At 39.1% G+C, this 12,508-nt stretch overlaps 1 protein-coding gene across 3 annotated transcripts in view; it reads right to left on the reverse strand.

Moving 5' to 3' along the window:
- NEK1 (NIMA related kinase 1) overlaps positions 1–12,508 on the reverse strand; it is a 51,454-nt gene that overhangs the window by 2,359 nt on the left and 36,587 nt on the right. For all 3 annotated transcript variants that reach the window (XM_082315229.1, XM_082315227.1, XM_082315228.1), the window contains 9 exons: positions 11,869–12,021; positions 11,013–11,204; positions 10,323–10,446; positions 10,021–10,103; positions 8,858–9,075; positions 4,765–4,919; positions 3,691–3,902; positions 1,388–1,521; positions 977–1,109 (listed from right to left, as the gene is read on the reverse strand). In XM_082315229.1, the coding sequence (XP_082171355.1) occupies positions 977–1,109; positions 1,388–1,521; positions 3,691–3,902; positions 4,765–4,919; positions 8,858–9,075; positions 10,021–10,103; positions 10,323–10,446; positions 11,013–11,204; positions 11,869–12,021 (1,404 nt within the window). The remainder of the gene's footprint in view (positions 1–976; positions 1,110–1,387; positions 1,522–3,690; positions 3,903–4,764; positions 4,920–8,857; positions 9,076–10,020; positions 10,104–10,322; positions 10,447–11,012; positions 11,205–11,868; positions 12,022–12,508) is intronic.

A 12,508-nucleotide genomic window follows, 5' to 3' on the forward strand; every position in this document is an offset into this window, starting at 1 on the left:
TACATATAAAAACCATAGAAAGCTGTAATCTTAGTTGACCCTTTATTCATTGCTATTGCAACACATTTGTAAAAGAATTTAAAAGATGCAGAAAGTAGACATTGGTTAACATGCATTAGCATATTTTTTTCAAAATTGAAATACATTAAATAGCGATCATTGCACACGTTCTGTGATTCTGTGATTTCTAAAGCCAATATATAATGCTTCTAATTTCTATAAAAATCATTAGAAATCTAAAATTACATAACCGCAGTTAAATTTTTGACATGAGAGAAAAAAAAAAAACAAAAACAAAACCCACAAACCCATTTCTCATTGATAGTGGTCTGTGTGGTTTTCCACAGAGTGACTCTGAAAGATCTAGGAACTATCCATCTGCCTAGTAATCTGTGCTAAGCTAGGCAGGGCTCCCAAGCAAGAGAAATGCTCTTCATGGATTACTGAGCCACCTGAAAACTAAGATGGATGGTACCCCCACATCAAGTTCTTCTGAAAAATGACGATTATAGGATAAAGAGCCACATGAAAGTTTCTTTTCAGAAAAGCAGTGATACTGCAACCCATTAGAAGTAGAGTTTTGGAAAGAACAATATTATTTTCGCTAAAAATCCATTAATTCTTAAGATAAATTTTTTTTAATTCTGAAAGGTTTATTCTAGACTTCCATCTTCCCGATCTGCGTAACTGTTTTACAGAAATTAAATAATTATACTGCACCTTTCATAAGACAACTTGTTACAGTTGACTGTATATGTACATACTGTTAAATCAGAGCGGTCAGCATGCATAATCAAAGTTTGCCACGTTTTGTTGCAGGAATAAAAATACCCTTTGTGAAAAAAATTATTTTTATCAATTTAGCCGATCAATATAACAAAGCACAGATATGTTTGAAAAGTATATTGGAACCTATTGTATATGACCAAGAAAGAGCACAAGACAAGCTGTAACTGCCCGGATACAGTGAGATTACCTTCTTGGTAGGCTCCGTCTGCCATTACTAGGTGAAGTATTTTGGCATACAGGTGTTTGTGTTCATTTCCAAGAACAGTCTGAACTATGGTTGAACAAATATCAATATTTTCATCTTCATCTTCATGTATAGCCTGGGAGAAAGGACAATCCATGTTGCCAAAATGAAAATGGGTATAGAATGAAATAGTTCAAATTTATTAAATGCAATTCATGGTTAAACCCAAAGTTTTCCTCTTTAATCCGCTGGCATGCCATTTTCTCTGTTAATATTTTAGTGTGTGGAAACAGAATAAAAGACTAAAGAATAAGCACTGATTCTAGTCACACAATGCAATTAGTTACTGGCAGAGTAAACAGCCTTAGGTACTTGTTTCTTAAAATATTTTCCACTTGAGGTTATTCCACAAACCTTTATTTTCTCATAAACTTCAATGAATTTATCAAAGCCTATTTCCTGCTCCAGGTTATATCTCAACTCTTCCAAATGGCTGAAGATACTATCGCATTCTTCACATTCACTGGCAATCTCTCCATCACTATTATCTATAAAGAAAGAAAACAACAGTAAAAACCCCTCAGTTTTCCTACATTCTTAATGTTGTTTCTATGTCCCTAAACTCGATATCCACACAAACCTCTAAACGTAATGAAAGCAGGGACGCCGAGGAGCGCTAGACGATGTTGGCAGATGTTCTGAACAACCTGCAAGGAAACAGGAACAGTCCCTTTCTTGACAGCAAAGACCATCTGAATCCCAAATGGGAAGCGCCTAGCTACCTCCTCTAAACCCCCACTCTGATAGTTAGCCGTAAGGGTATTCATGCTGGAGGATAACAAGGTATGGTCTTAAAGCAGACTTTTATTTAGCAAAGCAATGTTAGTAGGTCAAGTTCCATATGACCATTCCAGGTATTTCTGAGGTGGAACTGATGCAGGGTTCACTGGCTGTCCCACGCTAGGGAAAAGGGCTCCTTAATGAAACAGCTGTCTTCTAGCAGAAAATAAAGGACATGTTTATTAAGAATCAGTTATTTCATTTCTGCACAGAGATGCATCTTGTTCCATGGAGCGAGCCTAAAAAAAAAAACCAAAAAGTACTAATTTAGCTACACAGGCCCTCATCCTTTCATGAGTGCATCTCCTTTGTGTAGCAAGTTCAGTATTCCAATTGGTGCAATAAGATATGCGAGAGAAATCAAGATGATTTTGCTTATAGGCTACAGAAACCTTACAAATAGGTTTGTAACAGTCAAACATTAGGTAAGTTTAACAAAAAAAGGATCTATTTAAAAATACAAGACAATCCCTATGTAAAATCCTATTATAAAATGCAAACTGCTTTTGCCCAAGAAAAATACTTCCTTAAATAAGTATTTGAATTATGAAAGGACTTACCTACCCAGGGAAAAACATACACCTTTTTAGATTTCAGAGCTTATATTATCAAATCTTTAAAAAAAATACATAGTATTGCCTGATAGGTCACAGACTTCGTGAGCTGGTATTAAAACTCCACTACTTTCAATTCCTATACATGACTAGTGTAAGGTATAATCCTGACCAAATCCCATCCCTGATTCAAGTATCAACAGTTACAGCAATAAGAAATTATCACTGAAATAAAAGGAAAAGTGGTATATGGCTTAAAAACCCTAGATGACTTCTAATCCTGTATTCAACTTCTCATCTTGAACAGATTTGGTTTCGAGTTTTGTCTGTTCCCCGGAGTTCTGAAGGCCTTCCTCCCGCCCCCAGCAATGAACCTGCAATTCTTACGAAATATCATGAATCTAGAAGGTGGGACACTGACACCAAATACAATAACGCTTACAGCAACAACAGAATCACAGAAACAGATAGTACTGTATGTTATCGGCGTATAGCATCAGCACTGTCAAAAAATGAAAGAAGATGGTATTACCCAAGTTTATTTTACCTTAAAATACTTATTGGAATGTATTATATAGATAATATCTTACAGGTATATTCACAGATTTTCAATTTGTTTAAAATTGTCTTCAATAAACGAAAATTACACAAAAGCTATGTTTTAGATTAGTTATTGATTTTCTACACCTTTTTATACCTATATTTCTAAATGCACTTTATTTTACAGCAGTAGTAAAGTACTTATATTTCAACCAGAATTTAAAAACCAGAACTGAGACTTCAGGACACCATTGTGTATAGCTAATGCAAAATGCTAAAAGCAGTAATAAATTTTTCTGTCTCATTTTCAGTTTGACTGCATTAATAGCTATTCTGGGCTAAGGACAAGGTTAATAATTTCATGTTCCTTTTGACTGCCTGTTAAATTACTTAATTGTAGTGTAAGCTGGATCCCAGATACTCCAGTCATGTCAATCGCTATTTCTTTTTTACTCTTACACTGCAGTCATGAATTATTCAAAACATACAATGCACACAGAGTATTTGATCTTCCTTGAAGACAAGTTTTAGACAACTGGAGAAAAAGTGACTTATAATCACTGGCTAACAAATAGCCAACATTTAATTTGCGACACTGAATGTTGCTTAGATGTTGACCTTAACATTCAGAAAGTCTAAATATTACCTGATTTTTTTAAATTCCTGTATAGAAACTATTAGAGCTTTATTTCATTATAGGTATACAATGCAAAAACATTATTCTGTGTTTGAATTGTTAACATCAATAAATAACTTATAAAACGGGTATAATAGAAATTATACCTGACTGCCATTCTTCATTAAGTGCACTTTCACTGCTGGGGTTATTTTCATCTCCGTCATCCAGCTCTGTACCGTTTGTTACGCATTCGATGACGTTCGCCTTTAAAGTAGACTCCTCCTCTTCACTGAATTCCTCGCTAGGCTGCTCCCTAAGCAATTGTTCCATTGAGGCCCGGAGTTCCTGCAAATCTGTATCTGCCTCCCCAAACATACTAAAAGAAAGTGAGATAAAGTTTATACTATTAATACTTTACGAGACAAACCCTGTAGGAAGAGCTCATTTCTTTTGTTAAGCCAACAAACTGGGAAGCCAATGTAGCTGGAAGGGTGTGGGGCAGAAGAAACAAATATTTGTGTCCTCAGCCCGACATGATTACAGCACCGATACCATTACAGCATGCAGGACACAGGGAATACAGATTAGCTAAACAGATATGAGATCGTCTTGTAAAAAGATGATGAATTTCAAAATCTTTGTATTTGTGCAGTGTTATAGAACCCCGGCAAGAATAACATTTCCAATCCAAATAAAAACGTGTCTGGAGCAAAAAGAGATCTAGATCTCATCAGAATAGATACACCAGATGGTTTTGTCCCTGCAGACTACCCAAGCTGCAGGGAATAGTCAAAAGCCAGGGTCAGATTTTGAAGCCCCTGAAAGAATTGGGAGGACTTGCAGGACATCCCAATAAGGCAGTAGAGAAGATAGATGAACGAGATTCCCAGAACATATGAAGAAAGGAAATATTCAAGAAATCTTTATTTCTAGAAGAGCAGTAGCCATCAACTTTGATCTGCTTCAGTGGAATGCAAGGTGCAGAAGCCAGACAGAATAGCATCTTGGGTGGAATTTGGGAAGGAAATTCAGATGGCTATTGTAAGCAGTACATCCCATCAGCTTCTCAATCCTCTGGAACAAGACTCAAAGTAAATGGGTGATTCAATAGAGGATTTTTAAAATTTCAGTAAAAACCCCATGCTGGTGTACTGTGTGTAATTGTTAGTGTCTAACCCAAAACATTCTTGATCTAAGATGCCAGTTGTTATACTTGATAATCAACTTGATACACTCACATATCCTCAGAATCAGAGGGTCCTTCTTTGGCTTGCTCATCTTCCGTATCATCTATTTCAAGATTATGTTGATGCTGCACATCTGCTACACTGGGAACATCAACTAAAGTTCTGTACAGTTTGTAAAGATCTGGGAGCGAACATGTTCTCAACATCTGCAAAGGTAATAGAAAGCCTGTTTGGTAACAATACTAAAGACAGTCTGAGGTTACAAAATACTTTAAAATGAGATTTTCTTTTTTTTGTCCTTTTCCATTTGGAGGTCAATTTCAAAATAACAATGTGTCCAGCACAAATACTCTAATTGTTAAAAACCTGACATCTTGACTTTTGCCTTTACAGGTTACAGCGATTGAAAAGCTTTAACATCAACTGACATACAGATCCTGGTTTTGTGCAGATTTCGTTGTTACCTTGACAGCTATCTAAAGAAAAGGAACATTGCAGCTGGTAAATAATATCTATGCACAATTGTTTACAATGTATGTATGTCATTCACTTACAGCTTAGAACCTAAGCCAAGACCTGTGGGTCAAACTAAAGGCCAAGAAGATATTACAGAGGCAGTGGAAGAAGGGATTGGTATCTTGGGAAGAGTACAGGGACGCTGCCTGGTTGTGTAAGGATGGGATCAGGAAGGCCAAGGCTAGGCTGGAGCTGAACCTGGTGAGGGATGCAAAGAAGAAGAAGGGCTTCTACAGGTACATTAACCAGAAAAGGAAGGTTAAGGAAAGCGTACCCCCTCTGATGAGCAGTAGTGGCAAGCTGATAACAACAGATGAGGAGAAGGCTGAGATACTCAACAACTTTTTTTGCCTCAGTCTTCACTGGCACTCTCTCTCCTCACACCTCCTGAGTAAATGGGCCATTTGATGGGGATCAGGAGGACAGAGGTCCTCCCACTGTAAGAGATCAGGTTTATGACCACCTAGGAACCTGAATGTATAGAAGTCTATGGGTGCTGATGAGATGCATCCCAGAGTCCTGAGGGAACTGGCTGATGTAGTGGCCAAGCCACTCACCCCGATACTTGAAAAGTCATGGCAGTCAGGCGAAGTCCCTGGGGACTGGAAAAAGGGAAATATTGCACCCATTTTTAAAAAGGGTAGAAAGGAGGACCCTGGGAACTACCAACCTGTCAGCCTCACCTCTGTGCCTGGGAAGATCATGGAACAGATCCTCCTGGAATCTATGCTAAGGCACATGGAGGACAGGGAGGTGATTCGGGACAGTCAGCATGGCTTCACCAAGGGCAAGTCCTGCCTGACCAACCTAGTGGCCTTCTATGATGGAGTGACCACATCAGTGGATGAGGGAAGAGCTATGGATGTCATCTTTCTGGACTTCTGTAAGGCCTTTGACACGGTCCCCCACAACATCCTCCTCTCTAAATTGGAAGGATACGGATTTGATGGGTGGACTGTTTGGTGGATAAGGAATTGGCTGGATGGTGGCATCCAGAGGGTAGTGGTCAATGGCTCGGTGTCCAGATGGAGAACAGTGACGAGTGGCGTCCCTCAGGGGTCCATATTAGGGCCAGTACTGTTTAATATCTTCATCAATGACATAGTGGGATCGAGTGCACCCTCAGCAAGTTTGCAGATGACACCAAGCTGAGTGGTCCAGTTGACATGCCTGAGGGACGGGATGCCATCCAGAGGGACCTGGGCAAGCTGGAGAAGTGGGCCCACGTGAACCTCCTGAGGTTCAACGAGGCCAAATGCAAGGTCCTGCACCTGGGTCGGGGCAATCCCTGGTATCAGTACAGGCTGGGGGATGAAGGGATTGAGAGCAGCCCTGCCAAGAAGGACTTGGGGGTGCTGGTGGATGAAAAGCTGGACATGACCCAGCAATGTGCTCTCGCAGCCCAGAAAGCCAACCCTATCCTGGGCTGCATCAAAAGCAGCGTGGCCAGCAGGTCGAGGGAGGTGATTCTGCCCCTCTACTCTGCTCTGGTGAGACCCCACCTGGAGCACTGCCTCCAGCTCTGGGGTCCTCAGCACAGGAAGGACATGGACCTGTTGGAGAGGGCCCAGAGGAGGGCCACAAAAATGATCAGAGGGATGGAACACGTCTCTTATGAGGAAAGGCTGAGAGAGCTGGGGTTGTTCAGTCTGGAGAAAAGAAGGCTGCAGGGAGACCTTCTTGTGGCCTTTCAGTACTTAAAGGGGGCTTATAAGAAAGATGGGGACAGACTTTTTAGCAGGGCCAGTAGCGATAAGACAAGGGGTAATGGTTTTAAACTGAAAGAGGGTAGATTCAGACTGGATATAAAGGAAGACATTTTTTACAATGAGGGTAGTGAAACATAGGAACAGGTTGCCCAGAGAGGTGGTAGATGCCCCATCCTTGGAAACATTCAGGGACAGGCTGGATGGGGCTCTGAGCAACCTGATCTAGTTGTTGATGTCCCTGCCAATTGCAGGGGGGTTGGGCTAGATGACATTTAAAGGTCCCTTCCATCCCAAAGCATTCTAGGATTCTATGATTCTGTTAGCATACAGACCTGCCTACAGATAGGACACTAACTGTCTGCCCTGCTCCCTGCTAAAGGTTTCCTTAGTTTCTGGGTAAGAGCTGCAGCAGGGGTATGTTTGGGAAATTCCAGAAAGTTACATTTGCAGATACTGCAAAGAAGCACTGGATATTCTCTTGTTGCAACCAAATGAGGAAAAGGAACTTGTTGCTCTTTTTCATTAAGTCTACTGAAGCAGTAACACCACATCTGTTGCTCTTCTCCAAGGTCTCTGCTATTACATAGAGCTCATCTGGTACTGCATTAACAGTTCTGTGACAAACACTTGTGGCCAAAACACATGCCAAACATGCAGTAACAAGTGACATACTGAAGCAGTTCTTATTGATACACTGAAGAACTTCATTATAAAGCATATCCATTACTTTCTAAATCTGATAAGGGTACAAGGAATGTTCATCTTCCCCCTGCTCACAGGTTAGCTTTTCTGTAATCATTGTCCAACTGCCAGATAAACATCTTCATAAACTAGGGAAGTTAACGATAGCCTAACTCTTGAGGAGTCAAAATTAAGAGTCCTAAATCCATTTATGTGAATATATGGATCTGTGAAAACAGACACAAGCTTGTCAAGAAGCCTCATTCTCCCACAGATGCAAACAGCACTATCCCTGATATTAAGCTTCCTAGCAATGCATCAACCAATAGATATTATTCAATATTCAATTAATCATCAATAGAGAAACTTCGTTCATGCACTCACAAAAAAAGGCTGGGAGTCAAAAGAAGAAATGTTCTTCCTTATCCAGCATTCCACCACTTAGGAAATCCTTTACTACGTATTGACGGAATGCAATGCAGGTGTGCAAGTTTCCAGAAACCCTTGCCACCATTGTTTCTCCAAAAAGCAGCTGCTCTTTTATGCACTTTCCACTTTAGAACCCAAGCAAGTATTGCACATAATTTAAGTCTGTTTCATCTACTAGTTTAATGACTATTCTTACAATATTTTAAATTCATATCAAAACCACATTCCACCATCCTATGCTCATTTCACAGACTGTGAGCTGCTACTCAACCCTATATAGCTGGTCAGGAAACGTCTTCAAGCAAGCAGTTAGTTCCATTCACTCTTCTTCAGTCTTCGTGCTTCGCAGCCAGAACCTATGCTAGTTGGTTAAATCCTACAGGAAAAAAACCAATCACTTGATTGCCAGAAAAGACAAGATACCTTTGCTGATCCATTCAGTGTTTATGTTTATGATGGCAAGGTAGTGATAAGTCTGAAAAACTGCACAAAAGGAGAAAGCAGATAGGGGAAGTTCAGAATTTCCTCATGAACTCCCTCAGTTATGTCTCAGAGAAGTGGTGGCATTCCTCCACAAACACCTGGACACAGAATGCTCAATGGCGAAACCAGAGACTCTCACTGCTGCGCGAGTCCTGCTGATACAATGAACGCTGTGCAGTCGCACTGCAGGGCAGCCATGGCTAGACAAATACAAACACCTGCTGAAACTTATGCCATCTGTTCTGGCCTCATTCAGCCTCAGCAAGAAAATAAGAATAATATTACTGTATAAAAACAAGTATTCCTTTTTAGTTTTTTAAACTTGCCTTCGGGTCATTTGCATCGAAAAGCCCTGTAGAAAGTCCAATCAACAAGGAACTTTTGCCTTTATTTTTTGCTGGTGATACGGAACGTGAACGAGGTACAAAAGACTCTTCCTGTGAAGACTGAGCTGACAGAACTGGTGAGGCTGTTGGTACAGCTGGAGGCTGTATTACCCTCTGGAATAAGGGTTCAGGTTGCACAGAGTCACTGGAACAAGTTTCTGATGTAGTAAAAGAAAGTCCGTTACAAATCTAAATAGATTAAAACCCCCAAGCTCTCGAGCAAAAGGTAAATAAAATGAATAAAACTAAGTCATTTCTGTTGTACAATTAAAGGGGAAAATAGATAGGACTGTAAAAGTATTAAAATCTCTTTGGAATATTTTAGTAAATACATTATAATGTGAAATTCTCCCATTTTAACTTTTTGAGAATACACAGCCCTCAGCTATAGCCTATTCTATTCTCGCGCCTTCTAGTTTCTTGTTATCCAGTCCTGAAATTATTGTGTCATCCATTTTCATCTGTTTCTTCTTGCCTTGTACTAGATTTCTTCAAAGCTATCTCAACATAATTTTCCCAAACACTGGGAAAAAAAAAAGCCCAGTGTGCTTAAGCCACCCGTAAATAGATGTGATAGTATCATCAACGATACGTGACACTATTGCCAATGTATTTTTTATTCTACTGTAAAATATGCAGACCTTCTGAAGTTACTTCAAAGACCTCCAAGAGCAAGTAATTCTTCTATGCAATAAAGATAAAAGATTATCACTAGCAGCTGCTTAAAACATTTTTTTAATTCAAGCTGCAGCTCAATATTAATTTGAGATGTCTATAAACAAAGCAACACTTTTAAGTAAAATAACCAGATTTCATAACATTCAGAAACTTTACATTCACTTTTAAGTACCAGTGTGGGCCATTGCCCTGTTCATCTATACATAGTGTAACTTTGTTGTTACATGTTTTCTTCCAAAGTGGCAAAAATAACACCCACAATTTGTCTTCCTAATCCATCAGAAATTTGCTTTTTAGAAGTATGAAATAAAAAAGAAAATGAAAACAGAAAACTTGCTCTTTCGGGGTTAGTGAAGAAGTGAGAAGGGATGGCTCAAGTACTCCATACTGCCAGCTACAATAAACAAAACGAGACTTCAGCTGACCTGCTGGAGCTTGCTTTTGTGGTTGCACCTTGTCAAGCGCTGCTTTCTCAGAAGCTGCCTCATTTCTTCTGTCATGTTGTGCCCTATTATAAAATACCACATCCAGGGGAAACACCATGTAAAAATAGTCATTATTCAACTGAAAAAAATCCTCATCCACCAAGTGCAGTAAAATTAACATGGCAGACAAGCAATGAAGCTTTAGCTAAGCTTAACATTTTAACTGATGTATCTAAATGCTACTCAGTTAAAGCTAGTTGTTTCAACTGGAGAGAAAAGGATCAGAAGAAGAGAGCACTTACTTATCCTCTTTCCCTTTTACCCACGCTTCATTAACAGTAATGGGAAATTCCTTGCTCTCCTTACTCTGGTGCTTGTTACCTTCTTCTGTTTCTTCCAACATCTCTGCTTCCAAATCATCAGGCTCTAAAATTAATAAAGTCATATACCTCATTAAAAATTAATCCCAACCAAACAAAAAGACAGGAGCGACTATACATCTTAAGATTAACTTAAATCCTTCAGCTTTAATAATTTTCTGCATTTTGCAGAAACAACTGAAGTTTTGTAACCCCAGAGCTAAAAGTCTGCTTCTGATACAAGAAAAGTATCTTAACGCTCCAGCGAACGATGTCTTCTAAAAACATCAGTAACATTCCCCCAGACTTCAGCAGGGTGCTGGTATTCCAGCACAACTGATGGGGAGAAACAAACAAAAAAACCCAACAGCAACAAAACTGAAGCACTTTAGAATTCCACTTGTATTCTAGAGAGTTTTCAATAGACACACAAAAAAGGTTTCTGGAAATTTACAAAATACATTACTGAATCAAATTACAACACAGGCATAGAAAGCACTTGGTCCTACCTAAAAGGCGTTAATGAAAAACTGCACATTACTTATGGGAAGAAATAAAAGTATACAGGATCATTACTTCCCTCACTGAATTGGAAAACAGACTGTAATTAGAATTACTAATGAAATGACTTACCATCCAGCATAACAGGTTTGCTCTGCACCTGGGTAGGTCCAGCTCTTTGAGGTTCTTCTGGTATAGTCATGTCAGACTCTGTGATACCAACTGGTACTGAAGACTGAGCTCCGACTGTAGGAAAAGCTTTCTCTTCCTTCTCCTCTTTTACAATTAAGGACTGATGATCTCCTTCAAGAAGTTCTGCAGTACCTAACACAAAATTATGCTATTTAAACAGTGCTTTGACACAGTTTGATAATAAACTACAATGGGACTACAGGGTAAGTTAAGAGTTTTTGTTTCTTTAAAGGAAAACAGAAAAGTTTTCATGCTTTTATTGTAACTATTAGGAAGAGGAAAGCTAGAAATATTAAAATTTGAATTTTATTTGCTACATTATGATTAGTACAAGTTCATACTTGGAATAAACATAGTCCTTTTGTCCTTGGAAAGGACAAAAAGCAGGAGTTGACCAGAAAAAAAAAAAAATCCACTGATACGGTAAGTCACATGCTAACAAGAAGGTTATAGGACCTATGTAATACAATATTCAGTTGATGACATCCTTTTAAAAAACAGACTTGTTTCTACCAATAAGCAAAGTCCAAGACTTTTCAACAAAATGAATATCCTTTCTTTTCAGCACATCCTTCTTAATTTCTTACCACTTCACAGAGTTTGAAATATTTTCATGTCTTCCCGTATCAGCTTGTGCTGATATTTATAACATTTAGAACTGAGGCAACATCCAGAAGTGGAAAGCAAGAGCGAGGACAGAATACACTTCTATGACTTCCAAACTGTTCTCAGTAGACAAACTGGCAATCTGGCACTTCCTACACTTGCAGTGCAGATAATTACCAGCTGTGCTTACCATTTATTACATCTAGTTCCTCAAGGAGGTCAGTTTGCAGCTGCAACTCTGCTTCTCCTAGGATCTTCAGGACTGAATCAGTAGGGCTTTTGCCCCAGACTTTTCTGTGGGGTTCTCCAATATCTAATCTAATTACTTCCCCCAGAGTTTGTCCTGTCAGGACACAAACACAAATATAGAAACTTTTAGAAATTAGAAACTTGTATTCACTTTCTACATAATGAACAAACAAACAAACCCCCACAAAACTAAAAACTACAAAGCCAGACTCATGCCACCTCACCCCAAATCAGACAGCCTTAAGACTGTCCTCAAAAGTCTAGAGCCTTTCTTCTGCCAGTTCCATTTAATAAGAGGAGTTATTCAATGCCCGTTAACATCTGCAACTTCATAGCAGCAGGAGATCTTCTCAGCAATTCAGGCACTCCAAAAGAAAACAGTATGAGTAATGTTTAAAACTGGCATGAGATGGCCTTAACTTTACCTGAAATGGGAAACTAGAAAGTCTCTTGTCCTGCTATCCTTTGACATTTGTTTCTGTTATTTCTCCCTCCAAGGAAAACAGAGGATATAAAGCAACAAAGAATAATAGAACAAAAGAAGTTTCTTCATCTTCTAATATCCTAGTCATGTAAAACTA

The sequence above is a fragment of the Platalea leucorodia genome, assembly GCF_965183815.1.
Source record: "Platalea leucorodia genome assembly, chromosome: 6".
Taxonomy (NCBI): domain Eukaryota; kingdom Metazoa; phylum Chordata; class Aves; order Pelecaniformes; family Threskiornithidae; genus Platalea; species Platalea leucorodia.